A 16,515-nucleotide genomic window follows, 5' to 3' on the forward strand; every position below is an offset into this window, starting at 1 on the left:
ATCATGAATACTCACACTACTTTGCTGAGGCTATGTAATGAGACATCCAGAGAAATTGTATGGTAATAGTAATGAAAAAAAACAATTGTAAAAAATGTAAAGCTCTGGATTTTAATGTAAACACAACTAAACTAATAGATGTCTCTATCGTTACGTTAACATTTTATGATAATCCATAAAATACATTACATAATAAAATATAACATTTGTTTCAAAAAAGTTATATATCTTATGGTATATTAATTACATCAATTTACCTCATAATTAATACGATTAGATCTTATGACAAGAAATTTTCGTTGATAAAAATGCGACGACCTACCGAACGATCCACATTAGACATCAAGATGGCTCAGCAATGTGCACAACACGTTACCGCACAGAAATTCCTCGTGAAATTCTTAAACTGTTTAAATAATATTTGGTATAAAGGCTGCGTTGCTTTCTTTTGCGACGAATTAACAGCAACAAAGAAACTCCGCTTCTTTGATGGTGCTTTAAGGCCACATCCACGCGACTCTGGGTTGGCTGACATTACGAGAGTGCCCGGATGCACCCGTGGGGAAACTACGTCATTGTTCACCGCCGGACGCGCTTTGGATTTTTAGAATGGATGAACACATTTAAATTAATCATAAATGTACAGGTATGTGCGTTGTTTGATTCAAATATAATTAGTGAATGCTGTATGTTATTTTTGGCCACCGTGTGTGGTGTGGTTGTTTTAGTTTCGTGGCACGAAATTGAAAACACCGGGTTTCGCAATGAGTCTACCGGAGGAGCTTTCAGCGGCGTTGCCTTCTCCGCTACGGGGCCGGTCAATTTTAAATGCCGTGCCCCTCCTTTCTACCTGTTTCCGATTAAATACAAATTCGGCGATTAAATATATCGCTGTTGTGTTGTTTAGTAGTATAGATCCCACATATCTGGACGTTATCCTGGTCGTAATACGAGCTTGTGGAAGTGCGTGACCATGTTCACCGCCGTGTTCCGTCTGTATTGTTACGTTTCGCCGTTACCATGGCGTTTCTGGCTACACCGCCGCGCGAGCTTTAATTTGGTCAAACGTTTCCGCGCCGACACGAAAACCAGTCAACCATTAAAATGTATCTAACATTTATTTGACTCAATGTGAACACGGCGTCAAATACATGTATTATGTATAAAATGTCGCGAGGCGGAGGCCTATCTCGATAGTGAAGCCTTTTGCCTAGCATGCCAGATAACAGTTGGCGGACGTGCGAGGAGAAGTGTGTAGTACTATAGGACAATTTCATGATACCAAAGCTCACACGAAGCGACACCGTAGTATTTGAACTCTATTTTTTTTATCACAGTCTATTCAGCACATCGAAACGTTACTGGTATATACATTTTGTGTTGATAAAAGTTCACTGTAAACTGTAACGTTAGTTTTAAGGAAGCCAAGGCTTCGGGCCCGTGCTGACTCCCAGTTTAATAACTAGCGTCAACAGACCAGCCGCTACGCACAAACAAACAAACATCAAGCTATAAATTATTTGCTGGGCTGGTAAAATGTATTTCTGTCAGATACAGACCACCGTTTGTGCTTTACGTAACACACGGGTCGATTCATATGCGAGCAGAGTTCAGTTCAATGTCCGAGTACGCATGGGCGCTTTCAGTTTGGCGCGATGTCTCCCCTCTTGTAGTCATTTGAGTATTTTTAGGTTTTTGGAGTGCATTGTCTGACTGTTACTACGTGGAAACAATAATGCTTCTTTAATTTGAGTTTTGACGTTGGAAAAAATATTTTGTTTACAAATTTAAAAATAGCTTGAATGTATAGGACAAACTGTTTTTAATAGGTTCTGTTTTTATAAATAAGTTGTTCAAAACTTCGCTAAGGAATAATCCATTATTAAAATTTTATCACACAATAAGTATGAGTAAAAATATGATTAATAGGGCTGTCAAATGATGAATGATGTCCAGAATAAATTAATTTGTATGATGTATTCATGCAATGTATTCATATGCATGCAACGTCACATAACAAATATGTGGATGTTGCTATAAGGTAAAAATCATAGTGTACACAACACTATGTAAATCTCCCTGTATTAGTTAATCCAAAAATGAAATTCATCCCATAATTTACTCGCCCTCATGCCACCTAGATGTACATTATTTCATTTCTTCAGTTGAACACAATTGGAGTAATGAGTAACATGCTGTCCGTTCCTAGCAAAAAAATTCAAAAAAGGGCATATATCCTTTACAATATTGAGCCACAAAGCTAAATTAAGGTCTTTGAAGGGATGCAATAATATTGTGGGTACAATTTAGATATATTTTTAGCTTATTTAGCAAAATGGATCACTTCAGTATTGAATCGTGATGCAGGTACATCTAAAAAATGTTGAATATCATTTAAAAGGTCAATATATTTTGTCACTCATTTCAGAAAGTGAAACCCATATATTATATAGATTCATTAAATAAAGGCTTGAAATATTTCACTCTTTATGTAATGAAATTTTGATGATAATGAAAACCCAAAATTCAGTGTCTTAGGAAATCTGAATATTACATAAGATCAACAAAAAAAAGATACTTTAAACAGAATTGTCAGGGTTCTGAAAAGTATGTTCATTTCTTTGCACTCAATATTTGGTTAGGCCTCCTTTTGCATGAATTACTGCATCAATGCGACATGGGGATGGAGGCAATCATTCTGTGGCACTGCTCGGGTGTATTGGAAGCCCAGGTTGCTTTGATAGGGCCTTCAGGTCATCTGCATTGATGAGTCTGGTGTCTCTCATCTTCCTCTTCAGAAGGTTCAGGTCAAGCAGGTTTGCTAACCAATCAAGTACAGTACCACCATGGTCATTAAACCAGCCTTTTTTTACCTTTGGCAATGTGGGCTGATGCCTTATCCTGCTGGAAAATGAAATCAGCATCTCCATAAAGCTTGTCAGCAGAAGGAAGCATGAAGTGCCCTTAAATTTCCTGGTAGATGGCTTCATTGACTGTGGACTTCAGAAAACACAGTGGACCTCTTTTCAGATGATAGTCAATTTTGCATTTCATTTGGAAATCAAGGTCCTAGAGTCTGGAGGAAGAGTTACAGAATCCATGTTGCTTAAAGTCCAGTGTGAAGTTTCCACAGTCAATGATGATTTGGGCTGCCATGTTATCTGCTGGTGTTGGTCCACTGTGTTTTCTGAAGTCCACAGTCAACACAGCCATCTACCAATAGATTTTGGAGCACTAACCCTTCTGTTTAAAATATCCTTTTTTAATTGATGTTATGTATTATTCTTATTTTCTAAGACACTGAATTTTGGCTTTTCATTATCTGTTAGCCATAATCATCACAATTTGTAGAAATAAAGGCTTGAAATATTTCACGCTGTGTGTAATGAACCTATATAATATATGGGTTTCACTTTCTGAAATTAGTGACAAAAAATATTGACCATTTTCACAATATTCTATTTTCTTAAGATCTACCTGAATAGAGGACTACAATCAACATGCTGGCTCCATATATCTCAATGTTGAATCTGTTTAGCTCTTGCGTTTCTCAGAACCTGTGGAATTCAATGTTGAGATTCAACATAAATTAATTTTTGGGAGAACTTTCCCTTTGTTTTTTCAACAAAGTATTAGGTGTTTTGAATAGATGATTGCTGTGTTGAACAGTGCCTTGTGGTTCCATCACAAAGAGTTACAAAATCATCCCTTGACATTTTCCCAATTCCATCCTGACAACCAAATCAATCACACTATTCAACTCACTTCTTCTGCGTGAACTTAACTATATCTTAGAAATAAATACTAGTACTTCTCATGACCGTTATCTTCTTAAGATAATTCACTTGTTGTATTCCTCATCTGTAAATCAAATGGATAAAAGCTTTCGCTAAATTAATGAATATACATGTTTTTTTTTCCAGAAAATGAATAATGACCATAGTTGACAAATCTCCAGAGAAACCTGACCTGGAGTCAGTGCGGTTCAAGCACTCCAGCTCCCTCACACCTTTCTCCTGCAGAGACATGGAGAGCAGTAGTTCGAGCTGGAGTGTTGGTCCCTCTGCTACAGACATTTCAAGGGCCAAAACTGCTTGCATGGTCCCAAATATTGGAGCGACTGTGAATGGAAGTAACAACACGTCTCTTCAAGTTGACAGGCCCCGAGAACAAGGCAAGTGCTTCTTATAATTGTTTTATTTGATAAAGTTGCTTTTGTCGCCATTTTTACATGGACGTTTTCTTTCAAGCATACGTTTCAGTGTGTCACTATGGAATACGGATCAGAAGCCCTATTACATTACGCGAACCCAATTTGGTGGCAGAAATGACGCTTGTGCCTGAGTAGTGGCTTCGTACGTAGTATAAGAAGCGCAACACAGCGTCATTTCGACACTTAAAAATCTCTTCTCGCTTCACACCAGAAGCCATTTTATTTTCAGATAGCCATTAACGGCCTCCACACCTGTTGCTGGTTTAGTGGGTCTATGATCTGCTGGTCACCATGCCACTTTTCGTTTAAATCCTCCAATTGGTACTCTAGCCTATTGCAGGATTTCTAAGCACCCAACCGTGGCTGCAGCAATGTAGACTGCAGCGGCTAGCGAGGGGAACTTCCATGGTTGTGCATGTACCGGAACAAGATTTCAGGAAAGGACACACACCAGGTCTGCTCTGCATGTCTTTGGCTGAAACATGCCCAGAAAGCGATCGATACTCCTGTGAACACTGTGCATGTTTCACTCTGAAGAGCCTTCGCCAGAGGCTAGCACGCAAAGCTAGCCTATCTGGCCAGGATCCCCTCATGTCAGCTAGCCCTGCTCCGGCTGTCACCCCGCAGATATCCATTCCTGTGGAGCTGCCCACCAAGGCGACTCTATCCTCGGGTGAACACCTCGATGCTTGCTATCCCCTCCATAACGTGCCTAGTCCATACAAAGAGGAGGAGGATTTGCTCGACTTTGAGGATGAGGGACAATCTGACTTTCTTCTCTCTGAAGAGGCTCCTTCTGATTTTTCCAGAGCTTTTGGAAGAAGTGCCGGTCACCTGGAAGGACAAACCTTTCACAGGAAAAGTGCCCATACAGGGGGGATCTGCTCTCGACTTGGAGGGAATAGTGAAGGAGGGTCTTCTCCGTATGCCTCCAATGGAGCCGTTAGTCGCCACGCACTTATACCCGAAGCGCATGGCAGCTGCGAACCCCACAGCTTACAAGGCCGTCGCTCTCTCAGTCCGGGCCCTCAACGCTATCAGAACGCTCACGCATGCGCAGTACAGACTACACGCTCGTTCCCGATTCAGTCACAACAGAGCGCCTGAACACTGCAAATATGCCATTGGCGAGAATATAAACAGTCCTGTTGGGTATTGAGAACAATACAGTTCGGCTACAGACTACAGTTTGCCTCATGCCCCCCGCAATTCAAGGGAATAATTCTTTCTCTGGTGCGCGGAGCAGTGATGGGAATAACCGTGTTATAAATAAATCAAACGAATTATTGTTTCCCCAGTTACGCTGTTACCGTTACTGACAATAAAATGCAGCGTTACTATAATTGAGCTGACTGAAGCAGTTTTCATCCTTTCATTTCAGCTTTTGCCAACCAGAAGCAGAGCAGGGTGGGTTCGCGCATACCAACCCAGTCGCATAGAGTACACCAACGCCTAGGAGTCAGAGAGCGATGGCAAGAGCAACAAGTTCAAATGTAGCTTTCGCAAACTGGATATATAAGCACTACTTTCCCCTCGTTATGGTGAAACACAAGGAATGTGTATGTAACGTGCAACTTATTCCCAGGAAGAAAGAGGCTCTACGTCAGTGGCAAGTGATTTTATGAAGCACCTCACATCGTCACATGCCGCAACAAAATTAGTAAGTTAGCTGAGACCTTTTCCATACGTTTCCATTTGAAAACAAAGATTTAGTTTTAAAACGATCTTCGACTACACTAGCGTTTTCAAGTGTTTTCCAAATGCTGCCTATCCACACTGAAACATGCTGAAAACATATACATCCATGGTGCGCAGTAAAACATATGACACTACAGCCTGTGTGGGCATTTGTTTACATTCTGTCTTGACGTCACAGCAATGTGAAACAGAGCACAGAGACTTTTTTAAATGGATGGAGTACGGCAGTAATGCTGCTGCAGACAACACAAACCTATAACATTCCCAAAGCGAAAGTGAAAATATCCTTGCGCTCCGCTGTCTAACAATAACTGCGAGTAATGAAATATATTAAAATGCAATCTAAAGTATGCACAAACTAAAATTCCACTATCATACTGGGAAGAAGTCAAAATATTAAGAGCACTTCTTGTTATTAAACTGTTTACTTTTCTAAGAAACTACGAAAAATAAGTCTTGCAGTTGGGAGTGGTATATGTCTTTCAAAGAATGATTAATTTTTAGACTTATTTGTTGACCAGTCGTGGTCTGTGCAATAAATAGGAAATGTTCTGAACTATTCTATTGTGTTTTATTGTTCCAGAATAGTTATGATGATAATATTTACAATAATAATATATTGATATATAAAATATAGAACAAACATATTAAATATAGTCTCTCACATTGACCCACAGCAACATGAAAATAGGGAAGATTAGTGTACCATGTTTTATACAAATAATGCATACTATTTAGTTTCCATTTTATTAATTGAACATATTTAATATTGTGGCATCCAAGTTAATTGACATATTTGAAATTGTTTTAAAAGGTAATGCACGAGTTACATTCCCTGATAATAAGTTACTTTTATAATGATCTAACTCAGTTACTAATCAATTACTATTTATGGGAAGTAACTACTTACGATATCTAATTACTTTTTTAATGTGACATGCCCAACACTGTACTGGCGGGGAGAGTAAAAAAGTGTAAAAAAGGATGCGCAGGACGCGCTATCTCCGCCCAGAATTAGATTTACGCGCACTGAACACATTCCTAAGGAAATACAAGTTCATAATGCTCACTCATAATACAATCCTAAAGTTGTTGCGCCTGGGCAGTTGGGGACGCATATTTTCACTTAAAGATGTATCTACTCCACAGAAAATACCTGAGGTTTGCATTCCAGGGGGTGGCATACAAGTATTTAGGTCTCCCTTTCGAGGTGTCCCTCAGTCCGAGAGTGTTTGTCAAATGTACAGAAGCAGCTCTCACGCCACTCAGAGAGTGTTTTAATTCCCACACAATCAAAAACATATCTGGGTAACGAATCGTAGCGCAGCTGTCAGAGGAGAGAGTGGTCTATTTAAAGGAGTCACTATACAGGACATTTGTGAAGCGCCGAGCTGGTCTTCACCGCATACTCTGGATGTTACAGCGCAGACATTTGTGCATGCTGTAGTGACTGTGGGATCTTGAGCCCTCACTTATTCAGCCCCGACTGAATCTTAATTGGCAGGCAAGTTCGAAACAGGCTACCTGGCAATACGGGGGTTAGGATGTCCTATAGTGAGACACCGAAACGTATGCTTGAAGGACAACTTTAGGTTACTTGCGTAGCCCAGGTTCTTTGATAACATTAAGTAAGTTGTCTCACCAGATCACCCTCCTTGCTGTGCGAAGCGAGGAAGAGGTGTGCTAGTTTTGAATGAGGAATTGATGCTATGTTGGCTACTTCTACTACGTGGGTAGCCACTCCTCAGGCATATCAGTCATGTCTGCCAGCCAGTAAGGGCTGGCCTAATGTAATTGGGCTTCTGATGAATAAGCGGAAAGGGCGTATCCCATAGTGAGACACCTCATTTAATGCTCTCAGAGAACCGGGGTTATGCAAGTAACATATAGTTTCTTAATGTTTTCTCTCTTAGATAATTTTAGAGATGAATAATGTCTGTCATTCATCTTTTTACAATGCAGTGGTGATGGCCAGTGGGGATGGCATTGCTCCTCCCCAGAAGGTCCTCTTTCCCCCAGAGCGGCTTTGCTTGAAATGGAACCAAAGCCATCGCATTGGATCGGGTCTCCAGAACCTGGGCAACACTTGTTTCCTAAATTCAACCCTCCAGTGTTTAACATACACGGCTCCCCTTGCGAACTACATGCTGACCAGGGAGCATGCCAAAACCTGTAAGTTCTTTGTGCCGCTGTCACAAGGTTGGATGTAAGGTTTGCTATGACTTTGTTCTGATGGACCTTTCGTTCCTATTCAGGTCATGAGCCTGGGTTTTGCATGATGTGTACAATGCAATATCACATCATCCAGGTGTTTGCCAACTCCGGAAACGTCATCAAGCCTATCGGGGTGCTTAATGAACTGAAACGTAAGTGTTTTCAGAATAGATCTTTACACTTTATATTATCGGCAGATGCTTTCCTGCCAGACTGACCTAAAGGAGTGCTTATGTGCTAAGGCAACCCTCAGGTGCTAGTTAAAACACAGTCATATAGATAAGAGTTGAAGGTCACATAATTGCTGTTTGATCATGATGTCCCTTTAAAAACAAAAACAGCCACTGTGCTTTTCCTTGAGTTAGGTGATAAGGAATAATCTGGGATGACGGTTATTTATAACTCGATTCGTTGATTATTTGATTACAACAGGGATTGGAAAGCATTTCAGATTTGGAAGTCAAGAAGACGCCCATGAGTTTTTGAGGTATACAGTGGATGCTATGCAAAAGTCCTGCCTCCCTGGGAACAAGTAAGCTTTAATTTTGCAACCATAACATTGAAACAGATTTATCTATTTCCATTTATTCTAAATCCTGAAGTACTGTTATTGTATTACTGTGTTATGAAAATGTTATTGCATCCTGTTTTATGTGTCAATTCTTTTTATTTTGTCAGACTGGACAGGCAAACGCAGGCTACCACTTTTGTACATCAAATATTTGGGGGTTATCTGAGATCGAGAGGTAGGTCAGCAGTCTCTCTTCGGTTAGAATGTAGCTTTTAGTTTCCTTAATTGTTTTCTTAGATTGTTTTACCTTTAAGTTGAATCCTTTCCCAATTCTGCTTGTTCCGAAAGTTTTGAAATAATAAAATTGATGTTGAATGATGATTTTGTAATTTATCTGATAATAATTTGTGACATGATTGACGAAACATGGTTTAATATTTAATCTACCAGTTCAGATTTCTCCTTTTGGTTCAGTTGTTAATACACGCATCTTTTATTACAGTCAAATGTTTGAATTGCAAAGCAGTCTCTGACACATTTGACCCTTATCTGGATATATCACTGGAGATAAAGGTGAGTGCACATTACGTTTAAAGAAAATTTACTTACAAGGCAAAGTGCATGTCTGAATCAGATAATCATCCAATAATGTGATGACTCTCTTATTAAATACTAAAAGTTTTATTTTATTTTATGATTTACAGACTGCTCAGACCCTTACGAAGGCATTTGAACAGTTTGTTAAGCCTGAGCAACTGGATGGGGATAACGCTTACAAATGCTCCAAGTGCGTATTTGCATGTTAATGCCACATCAGTCATTATATTAGCCAAGAAATGAAGAATTAGTGTAATTATTTCATAAAATGGTTCGTAATGTTTTTAAAATTCCTATATATGCTTTTATATAAATATTGTTTGTGGTGAAGAGAGATCAGCTTTAGAGACCAAAGAATTTCTCAGAATGCTTTGTTTTGCCCTCTGATTCACATTCACGCAAGCTAATAGTGACTCTTCTTATCTCGGCAGATGTAAAAAAATGGTCACCGCCTCAAAGAGATTCACCATTCACCGCAGTTCTAATGTTCTTACCATCTCACTGAAGCGGTTTGCCAACTTCAATGGAGGAAAAATCACAAAGGTACAGTGTCATAACACAAAGATTTAGCAGTTGTTCTGTAACTGCTTGCAGTGAATGCGGATGAACTGGTATGACCAGATCCATCGCGTTAAGATAACACGTCATGCAGGATATTCTATTTATTCTATTCTATTCTATATACACATTTAGTTAATCTTGAGCAAAGATTTTTTTTTTTAGCTGTGGACTTTTTTTGCAGGATGTAAGATACACTGAGCATCTAGACTTGCGTCCATTCATGTCTCAGTCTCATGGGGAGCCGCAGGTTTATGCTCTGTATGCTGTGCTGGTTCATTCTGGTTTCAGTTGCCATGCTGGACATTACTACTGCTATATAAAGGTAAAGGTTTAAAATCACTGAATCTCCACGTATACTGGTATACTTTTGTATAATGCACTGTAAATCACTTTGGATTAAAGCGCCTGCCAAATGTGTGAATTTAAATTTGTATGACATGAGTCCATCCTCTGTTTTAGACTAGTAATGGGCAGTGGTATCAGATGAACGACTCATCCGTATCTCTCAGTGATATTAGGGCAGTGCTTAACCAGCAGGCATACTTGCTGTTTTACATCAGGTACATGTCTTTATTCACTTAGCAGCAGTCTCAAATGAAATCTCAATGCGTGTTGAGCTTGTGCTTTGAAGAGTCATACGCATGTGTCGATTGGATTTTAGGTCACCTGATTTGAAAAACAGAAGTGACTTTGGCCAGGTGAACCATACACCGGGTCAGTCATCTCCTCGACCATCCATTCCTCTCAAGATGAATGGACCTCAGTACACCTCCACATCCTTTATAGGTCCTCAGTTGCCACCACATATGACAAAGGTACTGCAAGAGAAACAAATGACAGAAAGCATTGCAGGGATCTAGAAGTTATTCTGATTTGGTCTCACTTTATCTACTTTGCAGAATTCGTCATATGTCAACGGAAACGGCTCATCAAAGGACTACCATAGTAGCACGAAACCCAACAGAAATTTTTGTGGTGGGACCAAAATTACTTCTGGTCCGTCTCATTCATCCTCCTCCGCATCGTCTTCATCCTCTTCCTCATCTCTATCCAACCCCCTCATTCGACCCATTGGCATTCCCGACTCGTCTAAGAGGCCGAAGTTGACATTTCTCATAGGTCAGGGCAAGCCTGTGAGACCAGCCCAGACTCAGTCAAATCCTAATTGCTCCGTGTCTTCAATCTCTCACACATCCTCTCACACTCCCACATCCTCCACCAGCTCAATAACTACCTCAGATGTCCCACAGGCCAAGCAGATCAACGGAACTCACACTGGAGCTGCTTTTCTGGTCCCTTACGGTCAGGAATCTTCAGAGGAGTCTGACCAGGAGAATGGAGCCTTGAAGAACGGAACAGCTAAACCCAATATAATCAATGGGAATGGGATAAAGGATGAAGTCGAAGCCCACAATTCTAGCTCACAGCCTCAGTTTACCTCGAAGACAAACGGATCCAACGGCTTGTCGGAGACGCATGGGTGCGAAAATGGCTCAGGATCTGCCCATAAATCTCAGAACAGCCTTCCCAAAGCCAATGGTTTTAATCACACTGATAAGGTACAATATGAAAAGAGACATTTCTTGTCATTTAAATGACTTTATGGTTAGTTAAAGGGTGTGTGTCCCTATATCTTTTGTCAAAGTACTTTTTTTGTATCCTTAGGTTACAGGTACTTCACTTGTCTCGTCTCATAAAACTATTCCATCTGATAGTCTGGACTCGCAGTTGGGTTTGCGGTCAAGGTAAGATCAACAATCATAGTTTCTTCTAAAAACAATGTCAGGATTTTTAATATGCATGGATGACCAAATATATATATTTTTGTTTCTTCCATTCATTCAACAGCTCCAATCCACCAAGTACAGACCTTCAACATCGTTCCTCTCCTCCAAGCAAAATGAATGAACTTTCATCAGACTCTTGTTCTCAGTCTTCTTCTGCACATCCACCAAATGACTCCTCAGTCTCGACAAAGGACAATGAGCAAGCAGCCTTAAAGGCTGAGTCGATTCAGAATCATGCCACCCATACAGCACCTGGCATGTCAGACCTTCAGGTCAACCATACCCTCAACCGCCTCCATCCGGTTGATGGTCACACGAGCCCACACAGGTTAAAAGAAACACGCAGGTGCTCAGAAGGTGAAACTAAAGAGTCAAAACCACCACACCCATGCAAGTTTGGATCTGGTGAGGGAAGAAGATCAGGTGAAGACCACAATAGACTTGTAGAGCGTCCACACTTTTCATCCTCCATGAAAGACAGGGATGGATACAGATACAATAGAGAATATGATGACAGGAACAGGTACGGCTACGGGCACAGCCATCGAGAGCATCGTCCCAACAGGGAACGTTCTACCAGCAGGGAGCGCTATTATAGATATCGCAATGGGGAACGACACACGGACAGGTACACACACCACCATCGTGAGCGCTATCATTATCAAAGAAGACCCAGGGAGGACCGGAGTCGCAGTAGAGAGAGGAGAAACGATAGGATTGGACACAACTCTTATCGTTCTTTAGGACATCACAGCAGGGATGGTGTTTCCAGCAACGGGCATCACAGCAGGGATGGGGTTTCCAGCAACGGGCATCAGAGCAGGGATGGGGTTTCCAGCAACGGGCACAATGGGCCAGATGGTGGCAGAGGAAAGGAAGTCCATATGGTCAGCGAAAACGGCTCAAGAGCCAGATCTCCACGTTCTGTCAGCCCACCGCCTGGGCATCACAAGAGGAAACGCAGCTTGTCGGCGGATTCAAGAGAAAGCTCAGATGAGTGCCGGGCGAAGAAAGCCAAAAAAAAGAATAGGAACAAAGACAAACACAGGTCAGGTTTTATTTATATTGATCATTTGCGACTTTTAATCTATAGCACCAAACATATTCATTCATTAATTTATTCAGTAAGCAAATGCTTTTATTCAAAGCGAGTTGAAAGTGCTTAATTTAACATGACAAATAAATGTGGTCTACCAAGTTATCTTTACAAGTACGATTTACCAGTTGCTGATGTTTTTGAAACTGCTTTGCAAATACTATTGACCTAACAATTTGTGAAGTATTGTTGTAAGTATTGTAACCTTAAAATAATGCTCAGGTGTGTTGCGTGTTCTTGATGCTATGATGCTCAGACTATTGTGTTGATGAATTGTGCTATTTTAAATGTATGTGTCTGAAAATGTTGCCAGTAGCCTAACAGATCCTTGTTACACATGTAGACACTCAGAGGAAGACCCTTCAGAGGTGAATGAGGACAGCAGCTCTAAGAAACATAAGAAGAAGAAGAAAAAGAAAAAGAAGAAGAGGTGGGACGAGGAGAAGCCTCACACCGGGAGAGACAGCACTTATAAGCAGGACGAACACGAGTCTAGATCGAGAAACGGTGGAGAAAGTCGTCATCTCAGCTCTGAATCTACTCACAGCAGCAGCCGAGATCATCAAACGGAGAACCAGCAACAGCTCAATGGACATAAAGGTATATCACTTATATCAACCACAAATAAGATTAAATAATCTTTAAAGAGATACTTCACCCAAAAAAGAAAATTCTGTAATCATTTACTCGCCCTGTATACATTTCTGAACTGAAAGGAAGATATTTGAAAGAATGTCAGGAACCAAACAGAACCCATAACCCATTTTCTGCCATAGCAGGAAAAAAATACTACGGGAGTAAATGGGGGATGAGTTCTGTTGGTTACTGACATCCTTCAAGGTATTGAAGTTTAGCAGAACAAAGAAATGTGTACTGGTTTGGAACAATGTGATGTTGAGTAAATGCTGACAGAAGTTTTATTTTTGGGGGAGCTGTCCATTTTAAATACTGATGTTATTTGGGTGTGATAATATTTTCTTCTGTGTTGTCCAGCAAACGGTTTCAGCTGTTCCAGTGGAAGTGAACCTGACCTCTGTCAAAATGGACTGGAGAAAGATGTGAAACACAGAAACGGTACCACTGTCAACAGCACAAAGACACACTCGCATAGAAATGGAGATGATGATTTGCGTCTACCACCGAATCCCTGCAGATGTTAAAGTGAGTGCACTTTCTGCAGAATATCATCTGCATTTGCCAAATGGTATTTCATGAAGGCGGACAGATTAAACTAAGGTCTAATAAATTATTCATGTACAAAAAGCTAGCTGATAGTATTGTATTCTATTTCTTGTTTGTCAGATTGCTTATGTTTCTACTTCTACCAAAAATGAAGATTCTGTCATCATTAACTATCTCTCAGATTGTTCCAAACCTATGTCAATTTCTTTGCCCCTTATGAACACAAAGGAAGATATTTGGAATAATGTCCGTAACCAAACAAATCTCATCCCCCACAGCCATACTAGGGAAAATAAATACTATGAGAGTTAACAGAGAATGAGATCTGTTTTATTACTGACATTCTTCCAAATATCTTCCTTTCTGTGTAGCAGAACAAATTAGTTTATACAGGTTTGTAACAATCTGATGTTGAGTAAATTATGACAGAATCTTAATTTGTGGGTTAACTATCCCTTTAAGTCATAAGATAAAATGTATATGAGGATGAAAATCATCCATGGTTTTAATAATCTTTCCATGTTAACACAAATTTAGCTATAGACAGTTTCAAAGCAACAACATAACGAACGGCCAACGTGCCAAACGTGGCCCAATTTAAGGTTGATCTGTATAACCTTACAGTTGTAAAATGATACCTTGGTTTTGTTAAATGTTGAACATGTCTGATTGACCTCTGGTTTTCACAGGAAATCACAAATTCTCAATGAAGAGAAAGTGTTTTTTCTTCCATACCTAAGGTAAGAAATCTCATTAGAAGTGTTTAAGAATCTTTGTATTCTATAAAGTTATCGCAACTCTAATAATTTTCTGTCCTGTCTGTTTCTTTTAAGAACCTGAAACCACCCATAAAAGCATGTGAAAGACAATATCTACAGTTACCGAGTTCCCGACATGGTGCTTAACATTTAGAACATACTATATTTTTACCGCAAAATAATTTTAAAATGTCATTATTTCTTTTTCTTTTTTTTAAGCCTAATGATTTTTAGTACACTGTACAGATATGAACTTTGATCATGAAAAAAGTCTATATAAAGTTAATATATGCGATTAAAAACAAAAGCCTGGAGCTTAACATCAGAGTTGCTGCTCAGACATAGACTCAGGATTTTCTCACTTTGTGAAGATGAGACGTGCTCTCCCTTTAAGGATTCAAACCTGGGAAAGGAAAGACCGTTTTTATGCTGCAACGGCGGAGAAAGACTGCTCGTCTTTTGGAGTCATGATGTCAACGCTTTCACATATCGGTTGAGAGAACTGTCTCAGAAGTGCAGACTTTGCTATTGCTACACGTGCACTTACATCACAGTTAACCTGGACACACTTGAGGACATAAGATAGTTGCTTCGCTGTCTCTTGTACATCTTTTTAGCATCTCACTGTAATATTCTCCCTTTCTGAAATTCATAAATCAAACCTGTCAAGAATGCAAATTCATTGCATCTATTTTTTTTATTGTTGACGTTTAGTTTTATTGTATCCACTTTATTTTAGTCTATATAATACTGTGAATCTAAGTTGAACTGTACTATCAGTTGTTTGTTTTTTGGTCCTGTATCAGGAATTCATAAGAGACACTTTCTGTAATGCCACTCTATGGACATATGTCAATGTTTTGTTTTCTCAGCAAATGAGGCATAAAAAACGGTTATTCATCGCATTCATTATACTGTAGCATGTCAAAGTTAATGTATACAGTGTACAATATGTTGAGTGAGAGGAAACAGCCTTAATGTCTGAAATTGTAATATTTTCTCTCACTGTGTTTACAGCATTTTGTTGGAGTGAATGGATATGTTTGTGATGATGGGAAGAGTTTGGTTTTGTAAAGGGTGGGGTTTCCTTTTTACATATAAAAGAAACATTTGTGAGATGTTTTGTTCAGCCTTCAGTTTCATTAAAAAAACGCATGTTTCAGCAACAAAACTACAGCAGGATGGATACACTGATTAAACACCGTGAGCAGGTAATAATAAAAATAAATTGAATTTGACTGTACAAAAAATATGGAAAACTGGGATTTTGAATCGAATGCAGTTGGATGCAAACCATTGCCTGCATTAAGTATTGTTAATTAAGGAAGATGTAATTAGGCAGTGATAGTGGATGTACCTAAATGAGAATTACATTTCTGTGAGACTTTGGTGAGGATAATACTTGAGATTAGATGACTGTTTAAATCTTCACGATAAGAGAATGATTCACTTTTGATCTCTTGTATTGTACCATGATCACAGTGAAGATCACATTGAAATAGATTACATTTTTTTGCCTTTACCTTGTGTAAGATTACAGAATAATTTAATTTAAATGCTCTTTGTACACTCAGTCTCGTAGGCTGATAACTTTAAATCATTAATTATTTATAACACTTAAGGAAATGTCCATTATAGGGTCTGACTGGACAGGCCATAAGCATAATGTCCCTGTCTGGGAAACCCCCCCATAGAGTTTAAGGTAGTTAATGACATTTTCATTTTCTAAAGGCCTTTTAAAGTCCTTGACTGACAATACTAATCTTATCAATACTAGTCTTATCCTGGGCTACCTTAAAAACACTCAACACTGTTACAATTTTTAATAATTACAGTATTTCTGGCAGCAGGTTTGCCAGTAACTTCCTGTAAATTGAAATGTTATTCGATGGCAACAG

The 16,515-nt window shown here is 39.5% G+C and overlaps 1 protein-coding gene across 2 annotated transcripts; it reads left to right on the top strand.

The window, feature by feature from the left end:
• The first annotated feature begins 21 nt into the window (after positions 1 to 21).
• usp42 (ubiquitin specific peptidase 42) lies at positions 22 to 15,733 on the top strand. 2 transcript variants are annotated; one of them, XM_056771998.1, is made up of 19 exons: positions 22 to 646; positions 3,924 to 4,174; positions 7,874 to 8,083; positions 8,167 to 8,277; positions 8,558 to 8,657; positions 8,804 to 8,871; positions 9,139 to 9,209; positions 9,341 to 9,423; positions 9,665 to 9,776; positions 9,976 to 10,116; positions 10,254 to 10,354; positions 10,456 to 10,609; positions 10,694 to 11,353; positions 11,460 to 11,539; positions 11,643 to 12,629; positions 13,021 to 13,277; positions 13,671 to 13,838; positions 14,549 to 14,599; positions 14,693 to 15,733. In XM_056771998.1, exons 2-17 carry the CDS (start codon positions 3,934 to 3,936, stop codon positions 13,835 to 13,837), a joined length of 3,543 nt encoding a protein of 1,180 aa, XP_056627976.1. In that variant the 5' UTR covers positions 22 to 646; positions 3,924 to 3,933; the 3' UTR covers position 13,838; positions 14,549 to 14,599; positions 14,693 to 15,733. The 2 variants fall into 2 exon arrangements, with proteins under 2 accessions (XP_056627976.1, XP_056627977.1); XM_056771999.1 differs by lacking the exons at positions 22 to 646; positions 3,924 to 4,174 and adding an exon at positions 5,610 to 5,873.
• The last annotated feature ends 782 nt before the right edge of the window (positions 15,734 to 16,515 follow it).

This window comes from Triplophysa dalaica, chromosome 17 (genome assembly GCF_015846415.1).
Source record: "Triplophysa dalaica isolate WHDGS20190420 chromosome 17, ASM1584641v1, whole genome shotgun sequence".
In the NCBI taxonomy this organism is placed as follows: Eukaryota; Metazoa; Chordata; class Actinopteri; order Cypriniformes; family Nemacheilidae; genus Triplophysa; species Triplophysa dalaica.

Excerpts from the sequence above, each read along its gene's own strand:
- usp42 (XM_056771998.1), top strand. The coding sequence starts at position 3,934 with ATGACCATAGTTGACAAATCTCCAGAGAAACCTGACCTGGAGTCAGTG. Across the intron at positions 8,084-8,166 it reads CAGGGAGCATGCCAAAACCT|GTCATGAGCCTGGGTTTTGC; the intron begins GTAAGTTCTTTG and ends GTTCCTATTCAG. Across the intron at positions 9,424-9,664 it reads AACGCTTACAAATGCTCCAA|ATGTAAAAAAATGGTCACCG; the intron begins GTGCGTATTTGC and ends TTATCTCGGCAG.